Genomic DNA, 22764 nt, shown 5'->3' with positions numbered 1-22764 from the left:
GTACCATTTAATATGAAAATAAACACTTATTAATTTCAAAACAAAAATTGAACAAATTATTTTTTATTTTTCTATACGAATATTTATTTTATACAATAAGAAAAATTGTACCAACATGACTAGTAAAGTATATGGCGAATCATTTTATGCTCATTATAGGGCCACTGAAAAGCAGACAGCAAAACATGAGTGGTGAATTTTGTTGTTTACAAAGTCTGTTGTGGTAGAATTAATACCGTGGGTGGAAGTGTGTCAAAAACTGATAATGGGTGAAAATAGTGAAACCTCCGAGAAACAGTCACCTAAAACTAGAGAAGATCTAGTATGTTACTCATTCTGTCTTTTTTTGTTTATTAAGCACTGTTGTCTAAGTCAGGTATTAAGTTAACATGTAAGATAATGTTACAACGATATGAAATTAATTTCAGGTCAATACTGCCGTGAAGTTCTTGCAAAATCCGAATGTCCAGAGTAGTTCGTTGGCTCATCGACAGGCATTTTTAAAAAGAAAAGGTCTTACGGAGGAAGAAGTGCAAATTGCTTGTGAGCGAGCAGGTGCTTTTGATAATTCTGGCAAGAATGGGGTAAGAGATTGTGCATAAACATTTTTTCCATTCCATTTCTCTTTAGGTAATAATTAGAATAAACTTCAACAACAGGTGGTTTCGCCCTTCTTCCTTAGCATATCCACAATTAAGATTTAAAGCATCATATTGGTGTTAAGGTAGTACTCAGTATCAAAGTTCAGTGTCATTTCTCGTAGTTCTTATCATACCTGTCGTGTCATGAAGAAGGGTCATATTATGAACAGATTTCTATAGTCATAAGTGTAAATGATTCTGTTACAATTGCTTCTAGATCTACCATAAAATGTTCACAAGGGAAGTAAAATTGTATTAGAAAAACTGAGAATAAATTGAGTAAACTTCATAGAGCTGAGTTGTGCAAACAGAGAAAATTAAAGAGTCATTTAAATGTTAACAGATGTTCCAACAGCTAACTTTTCTTCCTATTTGGTAACATAAGCAGACCTTAAGCATGATTTTTTAAGATAAAGTCAAAGTAGACCTATGTAGGCTACTTGTAAAATAATTATGAACAGTGAACGGTGTCCGGAAAATTATTAATTCAGTGAAGAATTGCCACTAGATAGATGCGGAGGTTGCGAACTACCAGTTCTCTTGTAGCCACTCACTAGTAATGTGCATTCGACACCTCATAAAATACCACAGAAGCAACAGATATTATATTTTCACCATTGTATATTTATTACATTTAGCAACTGTTCCCAGAATGAGAAGGACTTCTTACAAAATTTACCAGACATTTCTCACTCAAGGGACATTCTCCTCCTCTAGTCATCATCTTCATAGGCTCAAGTATGAAATTATTTTAAGAATTGTATCTAATACTGTATGACATATGTACATATAGACCACTCAACGAATGTTTAGAGTATATCAGAAAAAAAATACGAGCCGGTCGGAGATACTACCTGATCGTTTTCCTATTGACCGAGAGCCACTGTGAGCTGTATGATAAACACGTGTTTTAGTTAGCAGCCACAATACTTTCAACATAAAAATCGTTTGATACTTACCTGTATATTGTAATATACTGTTATAGCCGCCTCTCCTACCTAATACCAATATAATAGCTACTCGAGAGGTCCAGGACGCAGTACTAGGGAATGATAGGCCCTAATATTTTGCCATTAGGCTGAACTTCGAAAAAGCTGCATTTATTGACAAAAAACTGAATTGGCAACACTAATAATAATGTATCTGATATTCTCAGCAATTACAGACAATGTTCCAGCACCCTCCAGTACCACCACCACAGCACCTTGTACCTCATACTTTGCCACCTCCAACTCGGTGGACAAGATTTCGAGAAATAGCAAATACAATTGCAATTATAGGAGGTATTACGTATGGATTATACTTGTTTTATAAGGTATGTTTTATATTTTAGCTCTTAATTTTACTTACAAACTGATAACTTTTACTGTAATAATTTTTTGGGTATTTATAGTGTGGAGGGAACTTTTTCTAACATTTCAGTTCTTATTGGCTTCATATTCATAAATAAATACTTTGTATATTACACAGTGTGCTGACATTTAATATTTGCAGTCAGCCTGTGTAGTATAGTCGGTATAGCACTGGCCTTCTGTGCTCGAGGTGGCATTTAAGTGTGCTTAAATGCGACAGGCTCACGACAGTATATTTACTGGCATGTAAAAGAACTGTGGGAAAAATTCCGGCACATTGACGACGCTGATATAACCTCGGCAATTGCGAGTGTCGTTAAATAAACCATAATTTTTTTTAATATTTGCAACATTTTGGAACTGCATACAATTTCCAGACTATAATATGGGCTGCCAAAAATCCATTAAGAGGAGCATCTCTTCCCATCGTAAATTCTATGGAATCCTATACTTATTCCTGCTTATGACCTAGCGAAATTCCTGTCTGATATGCTCAAAATTAATGTATGAAATTCGCTATATCATGTGAAAATATGCAATCTGAAACTCAAACTAAAACAATCCGATTTGTTGGTTAATTTCGATATTATCTTACTATTTCTCAGAGGTCCGTTGCAAGAAATTATAAATTTACTAACTTATAACATTTTTTTTAGCATAATATTATTTTGTCATCTCTTAAAAAATTTGCTTATTGCAACTAGTATGCAGTTCCAGTTGAAACCTGATCATTAGAAGCAGGTTCTGTAGCAAGCACTTCACTGAGGTTACCTTTTAACCTGGGAAAGCTCTAATACTTAGCTCTAGGCTATAGGAGCTGTTTTGGAAATTATGACAACATGAAAATCTCGTCTCCATCTTGGCTTGAATTTGACCCTTCCAGTTCATAGCCTGTCATTTAGATAGACAGGATGTTTAGAAACTCATTGCATCAATTCACCAGGGCATTTAAGTATGTCAAAATAAGCTTAATTAAGAAAGCAAGCAGTACTTTATCTCTAGTAAAATTATTATCATGAGATTACTAGGAAAAAGATATTCATGTTAAATATTAGTAATTCAAGTAGAAAGTGACTTAGCTTGTGCTTTTCGTGGACCTTTCATTTTCATTATGCAAAATAATCATAAGTAGCGCCATGAAAATCCAAATTTAACACATGAGAGAGAATACCATCTGTAATAAAATATAAATAGCCATCGGTATGGCGCAATCGGTAGCGCTTTTGCCTGCTGATCTGGAGTTGCGCTTGGGTGTGGGTTTGATTACGCTTTGGGCTGATTACCTGGTTGAGTTTTTTTTCCAAGGTTTTTCCCAACTGTAATACGAATGTCAGGTAATCTATGGCGAATCCTTGGTCTGATCTCGCCAAATACCATCTTACTATCACCAATTCCATCGAAGTTAAATAACCCAGTAGTTGATACAGCGTCGTTAAATAACCAAGTAAAAAAATGAGATAATGTATGGGCAAGTATCCTTGATATACCAGTTTATACAGAATATTTTCAAGTCTTCTATCTCCCATTAAAATTCGGGGCAAGATGGTGTATCAGTACTGTGAAGCACTTCCTCATATTACCTTAGGTACATAACAGCTGCAAGAGCAGCAGTAATGGTAATCTGTAGCACACAAAAGCCCTAAAAAGCCTAGGCTTGTTAACCTCATGTTCACCTGCTGCAGAAGTGAACCATCATTCAACCAGTATGGAGGTAACATGTGGTTAACATAGTGATCTCACAGCTGTTGCAGCTGGTTTGCTAAACCGAATTACGTTACTTATTGTAGCTCCCCATTTTCCGATTATGATGCTAGTTGGGCACCAGTCCCATACACTAGCCAAACTTGATGCGAAAATTTTTTCTCACATGAAGACTCCAACCAACATGCATTCCATATCACCACCCAGAGCATGACGTCTTAGACCAGGTGGCTATGGATAAATATCAACAAAATGTTTCTCAAAAGATATCCTCAAATATCCCTAAATTTAAATCTTTTGTAATCCTTCTTGAGACGAGACTAAAAGGACTGGTGTACCAAGAGCCAGTAAACAGCATTGAGGACACTAATGCCAGAGGTTAGGGGCCGTATCATTAGTAACAGAGGAACATTTCCGTAGAAATCAGGAAGGTGTAACCTGCTGGGCAAGAGTGTGTATTGACATGTAGGGAGGCATATTTTAACATCTCTCACAGATGCCTTCAGTGTGTTTTCTCTATTTTTTCCATTTGATAAAATATCTTGACTTTTATCTTTGACTCCTTTGTTGTCACACATTCAGTACTGAATAATCATTATTCCCAGAAAATAGGTTCTTATCCTTAAGGGGTTAGGTACAGCTTACAGCAGTAAAATTTTTGGAAATATTCAACATTTTTTTCCTCCATTATTGTATCTTGCACAATAATGAAAATTGGTATGTGTAAAACACTGTCCTTCTGCTATATGAAAAGAATATTTTTACGATTTAAAAAAAATTATATATATATATATATATATATATATATATATATTTTTTTTTTCAAAATTCAAAATGGTGGTAGTTTACTGTGCAGTGATGAAGTGTTTCCCTCATAACTCATATACTTGTTAACTTTTTCAGGTTCTCTCTCTTTTATTTCATTGCTGAAACTCGTGTTTACAATATCATGCTCTTTCAACTACATTCCTTAACAAATAATTTTTTTTTTTTGTGTGTTAGAAGAAAATACAGATATTTGGCCATTTTTTAAATGAATTTATTTTTTATCAGACAATGTATCAAAGGTATAGAAGTGATCTTGCATCATATTGCAGATATGACATGCATAAATACACACAAAAAAATTTCATCACAAAATGTTGGATAGTTTTTGAGTTATGTGGGAAACGCTTCATCACTGCACAGTGAACTGGATTTAAAAAAAAAATGTAAATAATTTTTGTAAATCGTAAAAATATTTTTTTTCATATAGCAGAAGGACAGTGTTTTACACATACTAATTTTCATAAGATACAGTAATGGAGGAAAAAAATGTTGAATATTTCCAAAATTTTACTGCTGTAAGCTGTACGTAACCCCTTAATTTGTTTACTGGTGCTTCCTGCTGTCTATATGTGTCATAAGCCATACTAATTCTCCATAAATTAATACAATTTTGTGTTTTCAGAAATACATAGAGCCATTCTTATTTGGCATAAATGAGAAGCAAAAAACAATTGAAGACTCAATATCAGAACTGAATGAAAGTGTAAAGAAGGTGCATAGTGACTTGGAGAAAATCAGCGAGCAGCAGGCAAGACAACCTGACCTCAACAATGCCACTTCCAAACAAATTCAGGAGCTGAAAGCAGAAATCGCAACTGTCAAAGGACTTCTACTTAGCAGGTTAACACATAAAACTAGTTCATGTGTAAATTCTGTAAAATAGGGGCTATTCAAAAACTAAAGAGCTAGACTTCATGAATTTCCAGATTATAAATATATGTTATGTTTAATGGAATTAAAATATACAAAATTGGTACACATAGAAAGAGAAATTCTCAAAGTTTTGTTCCAGTGCATCATAGGCCTTCAATGTGAGTTTCCCTAGTAACTCTAGTAGTGGTATGTAGACCCAATCTTTGAAGAACACCCAAAGAAAAAAAATCACAAGACATAAGCGTCAGGTTCAGTGAACTTGGAGACCAATGCAGAAGTTCGTCACTGGAGGACCAATACAGCCAATCCATCTATTTGGTAGTATGTCTTTGAGGTGACTTCTTACTTCCCAGTTGGAAGATGAAACTAGGACTGTTTCCAACTGTAACAGGCCACTGCTGTAATATATGTAGGTACAGAATTCTCGTAATCATCGGTTCACTGAAAAAGAACCTCGTGGGTTATTGCGCAGAACACATTCACTTAAAGGGAGTCATGTGTGTACTCTACATAGGTACATGTCAATTTTCCGTCCCCAGACCCTGATGTTATGTCTGTTAGCCTTACCTAAAAGATGGAATGTAACTTCATCACTGAGCATTAAAGATTTCGTAAAACCATCAGTTTCCATTAGAGTCTGCTTACTCTTGCAGAAAAAACACTGCTGTCTGATGCCAGGATCTGCAGCAATTGTAATCGGTAGGGATGAAAGCATACCGGTAACTGTTTGCAAAGAATCTGCCCCATAGTCTTCTGAAGGATACCTAGCTCCATGCTGCGTCTGATTGTGGATTTTCACGGGATGCATGTTAAGTTTGACTTACAAATTGAATGCCCAATGGGTGAATCTACTGCAAATTTGTTTCAGAAATTCACAAGACTTGTGAAACTGGATATCCAGGACACAAAACACTCTCCAATCTTCTCTCATATTGCTCTGGTGGCAAACAATGTATACTATAGCCGCACAGTAGACATAAACTTTAAGAATTTTCCTTTCCATTGGTACCATTGTTGTACACCTAAATTCTATGTAAAGTGAGTGACACATATTTATGGTCAGGAAGCTCATTTACCTCATAATTTATTTAATATAATTTCTAACATAAATAAATATAACATTTATAACTTATTACACTAAAATGCTATTATTCGTTATAGTGAAATTTTGTTATGACGAAATGAAAAGATATTATGATAAAATAATCGGAGTAAAAATTAAAACAAAAGAGTTTTACTGAATACCTGGCCACATCAAAACTCCATGAGCGTTAACACAATCATGATCAAAGAAAGAGATTCACATTCTTCATCTCTGCTGCTCCACAAAATCACCATAAAAAGAACATATTTTGTCACCTTTCCAGGCCCTGTGATAGACTGCATTTCGCCAAATACACTCAGCATGTTGGATACCTTCATTAATTTAGAAGTTGCGTCCTGCATATGAACCTTTATCAAACTAAACATATAATAATCTGAAGGTACCACGTCTGAACTGTATGGTGGATGGAACAGTTTCTATCAAGTCTTCTCAGTTTTTTCTGCATAGAAGTTTGCAGTGTGAGACCATGATTGACATGTTGGGAAAATATTATTTTTCCCTTTTCAGACATATGCAATGCAATGTAATTCTACAATTTGGAATTTCTCGTTAGAGATCTTTCCTTCTCCATTTTGTCCTAGAGTAGTGATCGACAGAATTTTTGTCTCACACTTCTCTAGCTGAAGAGGTGAATTGAAGCCGAAACAGGGAAAATGCAAAATTACAAGTAGAGTTTACACTCTTTAATACAAGTTTATTTTTTCGCGGATCAATGCCAAAGGTTTAATCCTTTGACTGCATTTGGTGTTATCCTTTGCAGTCTTTGGATTTTCCAAAGGCTTTTGGCCTGTGATATTCTTTTACCTGGTTTGCGAATCTCCGGTTTCGAACTATTCGGTTCTCATCAGCACGACAAAGTACTAGTGGAACAGTAATCCTGTCAAAAAATATTGCAAAAGCAAAGTCAAAAGGCGTAAGCCAAAAGACAAATCAAAAGCAATTGACAATTTTGCTGAGTAGATGGTACTACTTCAAAACATTTGCAAAGCAGAGTCAAAAGACAAAGCAATAGCATTTGTGGAGGTGTATCAAATTCTACAATTTGAAATTTCTCGTTAGAGATCTTTCCTTCTCCAATATAATTATCCTATTTAGATGTTGATATTTTCAAAAAGTCCATGTAGTGCAGAAAAAAAAAACACTGTTCTCCAATGCATTAATGTATATCCTGACATTACATTCCTCTGTGGAGAAAGAATAGATGGGAGCATTTGTCCTACAATATAGTGCAGATCTGGTATTCTCGCATTATCATCAGTTTTTTTTTTTTATATAAATGTTAAGAGGCCAAAATCAAAATTAAGACATCCAATGGGCTGCATATAGTTGTTTGCAGAATGTCAAAGTAGAATTCTATTACAAGACATTGTTGAATTCCTGGTAAGATGGCAAATATGCGTCTACCATATTGGTTATTTTATGGGGAACTAAAGAGAAATAAATTCTTTCTTTCGTAATGATTATTTTTATCTTTTTTTCTTCTATAGTCATAATATTTATATATCATGATTATAATCGTAATTGGTTATCTTGATTATAAATAAAATATTCTACTGTATAAATATGTAAAGGGAAACATTGGAATTAACATTTACAAGAAAATTGTCATTCATTGTTGGTTATATTTTTATGTCTTTTATTCCTTCTTTACATTAGAAAAATACGAATACTGACAGAAATCTTTCCAATATTAGCCTACCTAAATTTTCAAACTGTTATGCCACATTTTCGTATATGTAATTTTAAATATACTGTACAACTTGCTTTAACACTATAAAGTTCGAAAAACAAAATGTCATACGTACACACCAGCAAAGTATGTTAAAGAGAGTACAATGGTAAGAAACGTCTAGGGGGATCAAATTTCAGTTTTAATATTTTTTCTTTATACTCTGGATTATAGTAGTTACATTTTTATTACAGATTTTGTTAATTTTCAAGCATAATTTTAATTTTGCTTTTTATGTTGTTTTTATATTTGCTTATTAATCATGTTTATATTGTATCTACTTTTGTTCTTTTTTTTACTTATTTCTGATTTTCAAAATTTGGTGAGTATTGTATATTGTAATGACTAGAGATTTATATGCAAAATGCATTCTGCATGTTACATTTGAACACATATTAAAATGATGCTCTAAAAATTATGTTTGGTCGACAAGTTTACGAGCATTTTATTGTGAAACTTCGACGAGAATTTTTGTATGAATGCTTTCACATTTGCATAACAAAGTGCATACTTGTGCCAATATTTTGTTTCTAAACCTCAAAATGTATTAAGAAAAATATTAATAATTTCAGTACTTGATGCTTTTGTAAAGTTAGTAACCCTAGTCTTTTTCCATTTCTGTAATGTTAGGTACCAGTAGCGTCTTGTGTAAAAGAACATTCGTTAGCAACATATAAAACTTCCAACGCTGAAAATATTAGAATTAATTTCATTGGATACTACAACGGCGAAAAAATAATATAAATTCTTTGGCAAGATCTATATCTTATTGGAATAATTACATTTATGGTGCATATCTTTTATACACTGTTGTACGGATCTGCATGCATATTTCAGTATTCTTTCACAGAACTACCCAGAAGTTCCTGAAATTATTATTATTCATGTCCTAATATCTGCTGCTTCTTTAATAGTAGTCCCCTTGCAATTTCACACTTCACTTCCAACATTCCTGTCATGATTATAAGGCATCCTAGAAGTTCTTCTTGGGGTCACTGATGTGATCAGAGGGTAGCAAACAAGAGTTCTGCTTGGAGGTTTCCTCGAAGTTGAATGTCAGGTAATCCCATGGCATATCCTCGGCCTTATTTTGCTTGCTATCACTGATTTCATCAATGCTGATACAGCATCATTAAATAAGTGATATAAAAATGTCCTTTGTCAGGACAGTCAACAGATCTTGTGTTTCCTGTTGAAGTCCTCAGTCATCTCAAATCTCCGTTCTTAAACTTTATTTTCATTTTGGGGAAGAGGAAAAGTTTGCAAGGGGACTAAATCTCGCAAATACAGGGAGTGCAGGACAACCACCATATTTAGATCAAAAACTGTCAAACAGCAACAGTAATATGGGTATAGTTTTAACATGAAACGTTTATGTGCTTGATATTTAAAAAATCTGGTCACATTTTTTTCTGTTAATACAGTGATGTCATTAATTACAGTAGGTCTTGGATGACTGAAATTATGTTTAAAACAATGTAGTTTCGAATCTGGCCAGCCATGATGAAACATAAAGGTAAAAGAATGACTGTAATGTAAGGAATTCATTATTATTTTTACACAGTTGGGTGTGATTAATAAATGCGGGGAGTATAAAGACAGAAATAATTAATTTAATACAGTCTAATTCTAAAACATGTAGTTGTAATATTAATTTTCAAATGAATCCAATTCTCTGTAATGACATATTCATTACAATTTCAAACAACGCATTGGTGCCATATTGATGTGTGAAATGTCTTGATTATCAATTGCATTGTCGTTTCAAGGCTAGGCCTCATGGAATGAGAAAACAATTATGAAGTAATTAACGAGAGGAGACTTTTACTTGTTAAATTTAAATGAGGAGGAAATATCAAAATGTTATTTCAAATTGCAAACATCTTTACAATCCCAACTATAGTCAACCAATACGAACAGTATAAACATTTCACACAATTATAAGAATTCGATGAGTTTCATTTTTGTCATGGAGAACCCACTTTATATTCTGCTTTAAGCTACCTCAGGACGTCACAATGAAACCTGGCATTGATAGTTCGCTCTGGAGGAAAAAATTCTTTCTATACAATTGCATCAGTAGCAAAATATGTGGTCAGCATCAACTTCATATTGCTCTTTCACTTGTCTTTGGTCTATGAAAAGCAGAGCTCTTTCATTGGGATGCTTATTGTTTTGTCTCAGAGTTGTACACGTAAATTCTACTTTCATAACTAGTAATAACAGTACAGAGGAAGTTTGGGTCCTTTTTTACTTCTTTCTCTTTGAGTTCCATGGAGACCTTCAGTCGATGTTGTTTATGATTGTCAGTCGTGGTACAAACTTGGCAGTAATCTTGCACATGTTCATATTATCATTTGCCGAGTCCCACAGGTTAATTCTACAGTGTTACATTCATCGTGGATTTTCTTCCTATGATCCTCAAGGATGGCTGCACGCATTTCTGTAATGCTGCTTGTAGGCTGACCATAACATTCGTCAACAATTGACATTCGTCCATTTTTTAAACACTTAAACTATTCATATGTTTGTATAACACCCAATATATCATCTTCAAATGCTGCTTTAGGCAATATGTGTGTTTTCACCGCAATCTTAAAACAAAATCTAATGGACACAGTTGGTTCTTTTAACATTCCACATATTTCAGATCACAGACTGATACAATGATGAAAAAAGAATAAAAATTCACTTGGCACAATAGGCTACAAGTTAGTACTATATCCGGTTTTTATGAGATAATCAAATTTTGTAAACTTTTGAATAGCATCTTGAATCTGGTTAGACTCTAGTGATGAATTTTTGTAGAAATTGAATTTAATCAGGCCCAATAGAGACTTGTAACTTTCTAAGAGTATATTACATTTTGGTGTTAACAAATTCAAACCACAATTTCACTTGATAACATTGTGTATATGAAGTTAGATGCTAAAACGCCAAGAGCAGCAGTTGAATTCATAAGAAAAGTCATAATGTCTATCTTCTTTGTAAAAAAAATAATGGAAGTAGGTTATTGATAAGAAAGCTAACAACTTGTTCAATACGTGTTAGAGACGCAAGTCTGGCGAATTTATGTTTTTATTATAGATGTCCAATATATGTGACAGCAATTAAGATAGTAAGTCCATACAGATTTGGCACGCTGCCATGACAGTATATTCATTTCAATGCCTCATCTGCATTGCCTTGAATGAAAAACTCCTTCCTCTGGTCTCAAAACTGAATCCTTTGATATAAAATCTACATGATGTAACAGAGTGATTAAAAAAGAACTGAATACTTTCAAAACTTAACTGTTCATGGGTCATTAACTAGGTTATATTATTCTAACATGTACTCGTATTATGCACCTGAGAGACAAAGTAACAATTGAATAATTAAAAATAGTTCAAATTTTAGATTAAAATAACTCATTATAAAATAAAATCCATACAATATGTAGATCAAGTAAAAAGAAACAGGCTGTCAAAATTATTTAAATACAATGAAACCTGTTCAAGACGGAAGTGACATGGTCCTATTTTTTTTTTCCGTTGTGGACAGGTTTCTGTATTATTCAGGTGTGAAGTTCAAATGGAATATTTTATCATTTTTATAAATATGAAAAAACAAAATGGCATGCTGCAGACTGCATAAAAAAAAATAAAAATATTCTGTTTAAAACTACTCACATTAAATCATATTTCTGTTGTATATTCCGTTGATGAATCATGTTGATGAAAACCTCATTTTCTATATAAAATTATGATAAATCACTCATTAAACACTATTAAAGTTTACTAATCACACTAAATGTAATATCTATCACTATACTATAATACTGTACTGTATATCACTGCACATTATTTAATTGGACTAGGAGCCATCCATTAGAAACCTTGAATTCTGGCTTATCTAATTTTTTTTGCCAGTTCAAGGGTTTACTTTGCAGAATAGGTCCAGATATTAGCATGGTCTTTGAAAGAGCATGAAGAATCCACTCCCACAACAATTCATTTATTTCCATATAACCAGTTGTTTTCTGTTTCCATTTTATATCACCATTATTGACCTCAAGCCATTCACTCATGATACGGTATTTATTTTTGAAGTGTCACACCTGAGTTTTCCACAGTTGAAATTCAAATTATTTCCCAAACACTGTTTCTCATTTTCTTTTAACTCAATAACTTTTACTTTACTTAATTATAGTGCCACATTTTTACGCAAAACTTTTTTTTACCATGATATCACTACACTTCCACTCTGCCCAGCTACGACAGTATACGGGTGTGAAACAGTGAAAACCTTTGAAGGGACTTGTCTGCCTGGTCAACAAGGTAATAAAATTTATGACCGCCACGCAAACACACACTTGCACCTTATAAAATTTTGCAAAGAAAACTTATCTTAGTGACCTACATATTTCGTAAATTCCTTGAAATTACACACTGTTTCAAAATATAGTTTACATTAAAGTAGTGTGTCCAAAATATTATTTCGTTTTGAACAGCAGCAGACAGTTTCCATTTTATTCAGGGAAAATTACACTTAATACATACGAATTTCGCCAGGACCAATAAATTGTTCCAAAATAGGATTCCAGATTATTCAGGTTCCGATTTTAACAGGTTTCATTGTATCAACTTAGGAAGAAAAAGGAACAATATAGATAATACTGGGCTTCTTTTGAGATATCATGTGGCCCAAATTCATGTAATAGTTCCTTCATAAACTGATTGTCATTAGATTTCCTTATACCCTACATGTGTAATCTTGTCCTGAATAAATTTTTCGAAGTGTTCAATCTTTTTTCATTCAAACTGTATTTTTAAGCTTTTCTTTTGTTTCAAATTTTTCGTTATATAAAGAAGCATTGTAACAAATTATTATTATTATTATTACTACTGTATTTTAATTTAGAAATTTCAGCAAATGTACACATTTCTACCAATATTCACACGTTGTCAGCATCCAATATATATATTACTAAGCTGGAAAAAAAAGTTGCTCTTGAAGAAAATGTTTTTTTATACTAATAAAGAAAAAGGCGTGTATATGTATAAAATTCTCGTAATATATAGTTTTTTTTTTTTCAGCTTCGGTTCAAAAGAAATAGTTATGAACAATATGATATAGGCCAAATGTTCCAAAACACCACTTTTAGTGGTAGAATACTTTTGAAATAATGTATCTTAAATGTATTGCCCGTCTCAATCTCAGTGTTGTAGATCTTATGAAAATCTGCAGTTATAGCATAATTTAATGTTTTATTATTAATAATTTAATATATTCATCTTAAATTTACATAAATATATTATCAAACTTACAGACTTAATTAGGCTTAATAGTTTATTTACATTCTGTTAACAAGCTTTTATGGTGGACCATCACAGCATAAAAATATCAAACTAGACTAATTGCAGTTTCTTTGAAAGTTGTAATTTTAACCTCTGTGCCTGTTCTGCAAGACAAATGGAAACTATCAGAGAGGGAAATGGAATCAAAATGCAACAGATAGGAGTAAGGGAGAAGTGTGTTTAGGTGGATGGAATGTAGCATTTTTAAGATGTGCAGCTAACAGTTACTTAGTATATGACAAATGGATCTGTAACCCCAGGAAATATGTGAACGAAACTGCTTGATTCTGCAACCATTTCCATCCCTAAATCTGTCCTCGTCCTGAACCACCTCCTCCTCCCCAAGCCTGACCATCTCTTTAGTTCACAAATTGAGATACTACATAGTGAGTCTGTGGTTGCTGATTTGCTAAATCTTTCACTTTTCGCATCATGACTCCGTGGTGTGTGTGCATCTGTATATATTAATAAAATGCACGATAATTAGTGATGAAACAAATCATTTTACTTTAAGAATTGTTGAGAATAATTTTGAAGATTTGAAGTTATGAAATGTGGAAACACCTTATCATATGCTGTCCTAGTCGTTTCCCTAGTCGAGAGCTGTAGACCTCTTTAATGAGCTGAGTGATTGTATGGTATGGTATGAGTATTTTCATTTTGAAAAGGTGGTGTAGACCGATAAGCAATTAAATAAAGTGAATATAGGTTAAATAGGTCCGTCTTCTTGCTTATCAAGTAATAAGCAAGAAGACGGACCCATTTAACCTATATTCACTTTATGGTATGAGTAGTTTTGTAAAGGACACTACTGCTAAGCTATTTGGATAAGGGTTACAGATCCGTTTGTCATATAGTAATATTATATATAGATACAGAGGATCTTGTGTGTTTGCTTTCATATTAACTGGGGTTCGTTAATTTACATTATCTGCAGAAGTTTTTTTTTTTTTTTTTTTTTTTTTTTTTTTAGGCGTAAGATATCAGAATAAGCTGCAAATTGGAAAGATTATTCTGGATATGGGATGTATATTTTAGTGTTTGCATTCGTAATATTTCTAGATTAAAAGGAGAGTGTTCAGAGAAAATTTGTTCTGGATGTGGGATAGGTTTGCATATGTAATATTCCCCAGATCAGAAAAAGTGCAATTAGAGAAAGGTTGTTCTGGATGTGGGATATTAGCTTAGGTTTGCATTTGTAATGTTCTTCAGATCAGAAAAGTGTGATTAGAGAAAGTTATTTAGGATGTGGAATATATTATACCAGTATTTTAGATTTGCATTTGTAATATTACCTAGGTCAGAAAAAAGTGTGATTAAAGAAAGTTGTTTTGGATGTCGTATTGTAGCATTGTATTTGTAATTTATCCTCGGATCAGAAAAAAATGTGATTAAAGAAAGATTGTTCTGGATGTGGGATATATTTTAAAATTTTATTCAGAATGTTCTCCAGATCAAAAGAAAAAAAAAGTGTGATTAGAAAAAAGTTGTTCTGGATGTGGAGCATATTTTTCCCATATCAAAAGTATGACTGGAGGAAGCTTGTTTTGGATGTATCGTATATTTTAAGTTTGCACTTGTAATGTTCCCCAGTTTGGAGAAAGCTTTTTCTGGATGTGGGGTATATTTTACATTTGAATTCATAATGTTCCCTAGATCACTGAAGAGTGTAACCAGAGAAAGATTATTCTGGATGTGGGATATAGTTACGTTTGCATTTATACATCCCTGAGATCAGAAAAAAAAAACGTTGCTCTGGATGTGGATTATAGGATTTATATTCATGCTACCCAGATAAAAAGAAATGTGATTAGATATATATATCAATCTGGTTGTGGAATATATTTTAGCTTTGCATTTGTAATGTTTTCGAGAAAAAAGTGTACTGAATTTGCAGGATTTTCGTTTTGTTTATGTATCTGTACGTGATGTTACACAGTGTGCAGTAGTTCAGCCAAGTAACACTGGAAACTGGTGCAAGTTTTAGAACCTCTCTCCTCTTTAAAGACTTCGAGAGAAAGAAATACGGGCTTTTTATTTTGGCTTTTCCATATTAGAAAACCATGGTATTTCAAAATTCGGTGTAGCAATATATTTTAATTATTATCCGTATGATGAAATTTTGTAGCAACACAACTGAAAACAGCATTTTTTAAATTTAATATACGAGTCCCTTATTGTACTATACAGATTCCAAAAGTTTTTGGCAGGCACAATCAGTTTTACAGGCCATGTTACCAAAGAACTGTAAATATTGGAAAATTATTGCAATTGTAATTCTTTAGTATGATATATAGTTTATTTTCCGTCGCACTAATAATATGCTATTAATACGAGATGTATTCAAAAAGTAACTTCTGATTGGTCTTAATGAAATGTTAGAAAAGTCGCAGTGCACCAACCAGGCAAGGAACAGTCATTCACATCCACTAAGAATATTGGTACTGCCAGTTGTCTTATGGTTAAAGAGAGAGAATTAGGAAGGTAGAGGGTGTGGATAAGGTTGTTATGGACAGGACTTTCAGCTGCCTCCCTTGTTAAATCGACTGCACTGAGACTTTTCTAACACATTGTATATAATTACAAGATTATACACACTTGTTAACTACTTCGTCAATTCTTTACCCCACTTACATAGAGACATTTTTTTAATAGTGATGCACAAATGCAACAATATCTGTTTCTAAATTTTTGTTCCACTAAAAATCCAATGTAAAGGTTTTTTTTTTTTATATTTGCAGTGTCTTTGATGTAGATACATCCAACATTTGGAGGATTACAAACTTTTTCTTTCTGTAGCAATCTTTCTGGGCCCATTGTCCTTGTGACATAAGACATCTGAGAGCTGTTAATTTCAATGGCAGAATCGGTAAAGAAACATGGCATCCCATCGAAATATACAATTTCGTGTTTACTGGATTTTACAGCATTTGTTGAACTTTTCTGTTAAAAGTTATTTTTCGTTAAATAAAATCAATGTGATTGTGTTAAGAGATGTTATTTCTTGTAATACAAAATTATGTTCAAAGTTATAAGCTAGAAGAAAGATGTCTGTGACTAAGTTTTATTTTAATATGTCGGTTTAATTGACTTATCGTTTTGGCAACTTGCAGTTTTGTGGAATAAATTAGCAACAAAAATCGAACTTCACTGTAATTTAATGAGATATAAGAACTTGCACTGCATTATGAAAAATATGCACGGGTGCAAAACTGTGACAAAATATTGGATAACATGTATAACTATATAATATAAAACATAATACTGAAAAGTTTACCATTCATTCATTTACAACGAATCAGAACATGCTTTCTGGAGGACAAACCCCTCATACTATTCTAGAATCAACAGAATCTGAGAATCAAGACTGAATTTTCCTTTCTTCTTCAGTTCTTCCCCTTCAGAAAAATTTCGGTTTCTGCCATTGTTCATATTCGATATAATGTAACCTACTGAATCAGTGTTCTACTCAGATGTTTTCCTTCTAAAGAGTAATAAAATCCATAAGAGGAAACTGAATATGGCTGTAAATTAAGCCATGGCTGAAATGAACAACATTTTCACAAAAATAAATTTGGGAATGAGTATATAAGGTCCTAGTTTCAAACTAGAAATTAATATATTATAGAGTGTTCTACAATTTGAGTCTTCTTCGCATTTAATTAATATATTTTCTATTGAAATTTAAACACCAGTATATCTCTTGCTGCACAGTGGTCATCTGAATTCTGTGATGCATTAATAATAATAAAAAATGCTTGCCATAACTTCCGTAACTGATAACACAAGAATAATCGAAAGAGTACAAGTTATATTAGAACACTGACATTTTATCATGATTGTTGATACCTAAATAGTAGTAGTAGTAGTAGTAGTAGTAGTAATGTATTGTTAGGGGGAAATTAATATTTCTATGATGGGTCACAGAATAGCTGTTACTGGACTGGAAAAAAATTACATTAATCGCAAATTAAATATTCCTAATAAACATAACAAAAATCATCGAATATAAATATAAATGGTACCAATATCTGGTTTGGATGAACGGTAATTAAATACTGATATGGGCAGTGAAAATAATCCTACTGGCAAATGAAGCGTCACCCCATGAATCTGGAACAAACTCTTATGGCTTAACCGATGTTGCTGATGCTAAATTCATTATTTTCGGGGGAAGGGACACTTCTCAGAGGTCACCCCTTGAATTCATCACTTTATCATATATAAGTTGTAATCCCGAGTATTTTAAATTTTCCTTAGTCTTAAATACATTGAGATCCTGAATTAAAATAATTTATTGAAATCTGTATGATTGCAGGCACCAGTTTCCAGCAGCAACCCCCAGCAGTCCACTGGTACCACCTTCCATTCCAGCCTGGCAAATGTCATCATCCCCACAAACGGCAGATGGAGATGAAGAACAAGGGCAGAAGGGAGAAGGGGACATTGACGTCTGTACTAGTGGTTCCGGCTCCAGTGAAAATGAAGTCGTCGTCAACACTGGCAGCGACAGCAGCCTCGAAATGATCAAGGAATAGGAGTAGCGTCCTCTCAAATGCGTTAAAGACTAACAGTGGCTTAATTCGTATAGTGTTGACAGTGGCATCTACTGAGGGAAGTGAATATTTAAATTAAAAAAAAAAATGAATTGTACAGTTTGACATTTGGTGTTAAGGTGTATACTGGTTATTGATGTTAAATAAGTTCGCATTTCTGTAAAGTGTATTATCTAATTGTGTATTGTTAATAAAAGTGGTTTATACATGCACAAAACTAAGGGAGGGTTTTTAATTAGATTCGGAGAAATTTGAGAGAAGTGAAGATGGGGAAGTGAATCTTTAATAAAGAATACAAGTACTTAAAATTATTTGCTTTGTTTTCCCACTCATAATGCTGGAAATGAAGAAACAACACCTTGAAAAATTTTGTTTCATAAATTTGTACTGTGGTGTCATTTGTTATTATTTTTTTCCATTCTGTCTTTCCAGTGCATCACAACAACTATAATAAACATGATGATGAGATGATGATTTACAAACAAAAAGGAACACAGTCAATATTATATAATTCGTTTGTTCTAGCTAAAAATGAAGATGGAGACAATATGATGAGATACATCCGTACTTTTTTTTTTCTTACTAACAATTACCACAACAAAGCTAGTCCAAATATTTACAGCATGAATATCATCTTAACATTCCCTTTCTTTCTACACAATTATGATGAAACATGGATTTGATGTCTAAAAAATAAAGGATTTAGCCATAGACCCATGACAAACAGACTTGGGATTTCTCTGTACACAAAGTTTTACTCTCAATCCCGTGTACTGCATTGCAAACCCTGCTAAACTGATTGGCCTCTAAAAATCTGTATTAACACACAATTAAAATTATCAACAACATAATAACCACCACATTCATAAAAGGGGATGCTTCAGATCCCCGTACTCCGGAAGCATGTTATCTTAATGACAGCACTCTGCTGTCCAACATCTCACTTTGAAAGTATAGGAAACTACTCCTCACAAAATCAATTATTTTTAGTGCCTGAGAATATAGAACAACACTAAAAGAAATATTCATAAAAAAAAAGACAAAGTTACTTTACACTTCTCAACACAGTAGCATTGAGCAGCACCTTCAGGGGACTTTTTTCAAATAATCAAAATGTCCAACACATCAAATCGGACTAATGACACTGTCCTTTTCATTCTGCACACATCACAATGGGAGAACACATGATCATGAATGAATACCTGATACAATGAGTGCAGAGAGAGATCAAAATAATGATTAAAAAAAATCACAAATTCCTACGAAAGAAAGATCAGCACTTTTTTGGGTACCCTTAACTGATGATGATACTGATGGACATGTACTATGTCACAGCCTATCACACATAGCATTTCAAAAGCTCCAAGTAGTGCTGTTCCACTTCCCCCCCTCCTAAGCCCCTTCCACCCCCCATCCAAAAAAAAGTATCCAATGACCAAGAGTATAAAGTCAGATAAGACTAGCATTTTACAGGTGTTGGTTTCTGGTTGATCTTTTTTTTTTTTACATGTATTATTCATACAGAAAGATCTGTATACGTATGTATGTAATATTAAAAGAAACACAGCACACATTACAAATTTACAGGACTTTTTTTTTTAATTTTGTTATTATTAACATCACAATTAGTCTACTTGTACTGAAAATGGATCATCTACTATCTGACAGAACTAAACAACAATGTTTCTCTTTGTTTCCTTCTCCCTCCCCAAGAGACAACAATTAATTTTACCATCAATATCCTGTTTGAAGTGTATTTACAATATGGATTCACGGGGATGCCAAATAATGCCTCATTAAAAACCCTCCACAATACGGTACAACCGATTAGATCCAAGAAAACAGAAACCATACACTGTACAAATCCTTATCCCCCCACCCCCGAAGATGAAATGAGCGGTAACACATATGTCATTAACCTAATCTCAATCAAGTAATTGTGTGTACAAGACACTTACACTCGTCATTATATCAAAGACCACACATTCATCACTCTTAATTAAATTAAATAATTTGTAACATTTGGACAATATCCGATTAAATTACTGAAACATTAAGAAATTCTTATTCCTGTATAAGGTACCACAGAATCACACAACCAAACTGGCATCCCAGTAAATTCTTTCATAATACATCATTACACCAGTACATATTGCATAAGTGCAAAAGGATAAGACTCCAAATTTTAATTTATAATAAAGTTTTTATTAACAAGTTAAAAAAATCTTGCTGAGACTTGCGGTTTAACCAGTCCTAATATAACTATGTTTTCTGATACAGAAAACCATAAATAGTTATTTCAAAACAAATCTATTTACTTGAATTCTAACATAATATGTGCCGAGGTAATAGGGCCAGTTTGTGCTTGTCAGTATCCCCTCTTTCGTGGGATTATAAATTAAACAGAAATTATATGGTCTGAGGAAGGAGTGGTGGGTTCAAAAGCAAGACATTCACCACGTGTCAAAACATTCATACCACAGTTTTTTTCTAGTAGCAAGGTAAATCTCTTCCTTTCACACCTTTTTTTCCTGCTCCCACAATGTGTTTCCTTTTTCCTTACACAAAGAACAAAACTAATTTATTCCCATTTTTACTTATCCCAATGCACCTGTTTGTTGTTCGGGTGGTCCGAGTCACTGATGTTCTGTACAACACGTCCATTTCACTCAATTCTGTACACAATAAACGACTTGACTCAGAAGTTAGGGCGAGGGGCGGAGCTAACAAACGACCAACTACGGTATTGGCTGAAGTGTTGTCCACATTACATGAACCTGCAAAGAGAGAATGGTTTTCTTATTTTTTGCTATTCACACACACTGCAGCTATGGCCATGAGCAGCAGGCAAATATACAAAGTGAAACTTTTAAATAGCAAACAAACAACTCTAGCATGTAAATGCTATCATTCTTGTTTTTATAACCAGTGGCGGCTCGTGATAAAATGTTACATGTGTTCACAATTTTGTGTTCCAAAACAGAAAAGAATTTGAAATTGTATGTTTAGCTTAATATGAAATGTCATAATTCCAATGTTTCACTATCGAAAAACCGTATATAAATTCAAAACATATGATAACAATAATAAAACCCTGTCTTTTTATTTTCAATTTTTCCTAGTAAGTCAGTTTACCCAGTTCTTTACTGTTCAAAATTGCTTGAACAGAGTTCACTGCTTACGTTTGTTAAAAATTAATACATACCACAGTGTCGTTATTTACAAAAACGTGTGTTCAGTAATACATTTTGGTTCACAACACACTGATACACTATAGCCTATACCAGTACTGTAACACCATTTGCGTAGATTACTATAAATACATACCAGTAAATATTATTCTTAAATAATACACACCACCATATAGATACTTAAATTCATACCACTATTACAGTCAGCCAGCATGTGTTTGAAAGCCAAACTATGCTATTATGCTAACACTAAAGTATAGTAATTCACAAACTACACTCTCGTAGCAGCACTGTACACACATCCACACAAAGTAAACATTCTGATAGTGAGAAATGCTGACACCTACAGGCTACAATGCAGACTATTAAATTTCCTCCTCGAGATATAGCATGTGAACGATAGGCATCGATGCACCTGACATCTGTAGGATAGATTCACTGTTCACTTAATGCTTTGTGCTCTTGACGAGTCATAAGCGGCCAGTGAAAGAATTTTCTCCCGCGCATGCGTGAAATTCTTGTAACCTTCTTGAAAAGAGCACAGCTTGTACGTGAACTTATGTTGCCAAGTTTACACAAGAAGTTTATGCAAGATGCAGGAAGTTTAAAATACTCGATTCTGATATTATACATCCCCACTTCGTCAATACAGTATTAAATAATAAAACTAGTCGTGCATTAATGGATACAAGGTGTTCACGTGCTCTTGTGCTCTAATTGACGCACCGCCACTGTTTATAACAGAAATATGAGAACTCTTCAATCACATTAGTACAGAGCGATCCATATACACCTTTACAATTTTACTGAACTTCTGAACAAATAATAGCAAATGTGTGCAATCTGTTCTGAATTGCAGAGTAACTTAGAGTAAATGTTGAAAATGTCTTCTACTTGCATCCATACACAACTGTACTCGCCACACAATATTCCGTGATGTTCTCTGAAGTTGTTGTTTTCTAATGCCAGGCGTTTGACAAAGTCATTTGACCTCTTGCACTCCAATATTTTTCAAAGATATTATCATGGTCAGCCACTGAAGCACAGATTTTGAGGTGTTCCGAATCCATTTCTTGGTTTGAGTTGCACAATGGGCAGTTAGGGGACTGATATATTCCAATTCTATGCAGGTGTTTGGCCAAACAATCATGGCCTGTTGCCAATTTAAATGCAGCTACAGACGATTTTCGTGGTAAATCGGGAATTAACTGTGGATTATGATGCAGAGAGTTCCATTTTTTTCCCTTGAGATTGTGCTATCAAATTTTGTTTGTTGAAGTCTAAGTATGTAGATTTAATAAATCTTTTCACAGAGTAATATGTAGATTTAGTAACAGGTCTGTAAGTAGCAGTGCTGCCCTTCTTTGCTAGTGCATCCGCATTCTCGTTTCCCAGGATTCCACAATGGGATGGTATCCATTGGAAGTGTATCCTCATCAATGTTCCTGA

General features: G+C 33.5%; 2 protein-coding genes across 4 annotated transcripts in view; one reads left to right on the top strand and one right to left on the bottom strand.

The window, feature by feature from the left end:
• The first annotated feature begins 144 nt into the window (after positions 1-144).
• Positions 145-18345, top strand: Pex14 (peroxin 14). Its single transcript, XM_069821617.1, has 5 exons — positions 145-322; positions 429-584; positions 1798-1956; positions 5145-5362; positions 17887-18345. The coding sequence occupies exons 1-5, from the start codon at positions 266-268 to the stop codon at positions 18104-18106; spliced, it is 810 nt and encodes a 269-aa protein (XP_069677718.1). The 5' UTR covers positions 145-265; the 3' UTR covers positions 18107-18345.
• Dd (CTD nuclear envelope phosphatase 1-like protein dullard) overlaps positions 11271-22764 on the bottom strand; it is a 51019-nt gene continuing 39525 nt past the window's right edge. For all 3 annotated transcript variants that reach the window (XM_069821635.1, XM_069821626.1, XM_069821642.1), the window contains exon 6: positions 11271-20901. The gene's annotated coding sequence lies outside the window, so the exon portion shown is untranslated. The remainder of the gene's footprint in view (positions 20902-22764) is intronic.

The sequence above is a fragment of the Periplaneta americana genome, chromosome 1, assembly GCF_040183065.1.
Source record: "Periplaneta americana isolate PAMFEO1 chromosome 1, P.americana_PAMFEO1_priV1, whole genome shotgun sequence".
Taxonomy (NCBI): domain Eukaryota; kingdom Metazoa; phylum Arthropoda; class Insecta; order Blattodea; family Blattidae; genus Periplaneta; species Periplaneta americana.
This window is presented reverse-complemented; position numbering and strand designations above follow the sequence as displayed.

Coding starts and splice junctions, on each gene's coding strand:
- Pex14 (XM_069821617.1), top strand. CDS start 266: ATGGGTGAAAATAGTGAAACCTCCGAGAAACAGTCACCTAAAACTAGA. Junction 585..1,797: donor ATAATTCTGGCAAGAATGGG/GTAAGAGATTGT, acceptor TGATATTCTCAG/CAATTACAGACAATGTTCCA. Junction 5,363..17,886: donor AAAGGACTTCTACTTAGCAG/GTTAACACATAA, acceptor GTATGATTGCAG/GCACCAGTTTCCAGCAGCAA.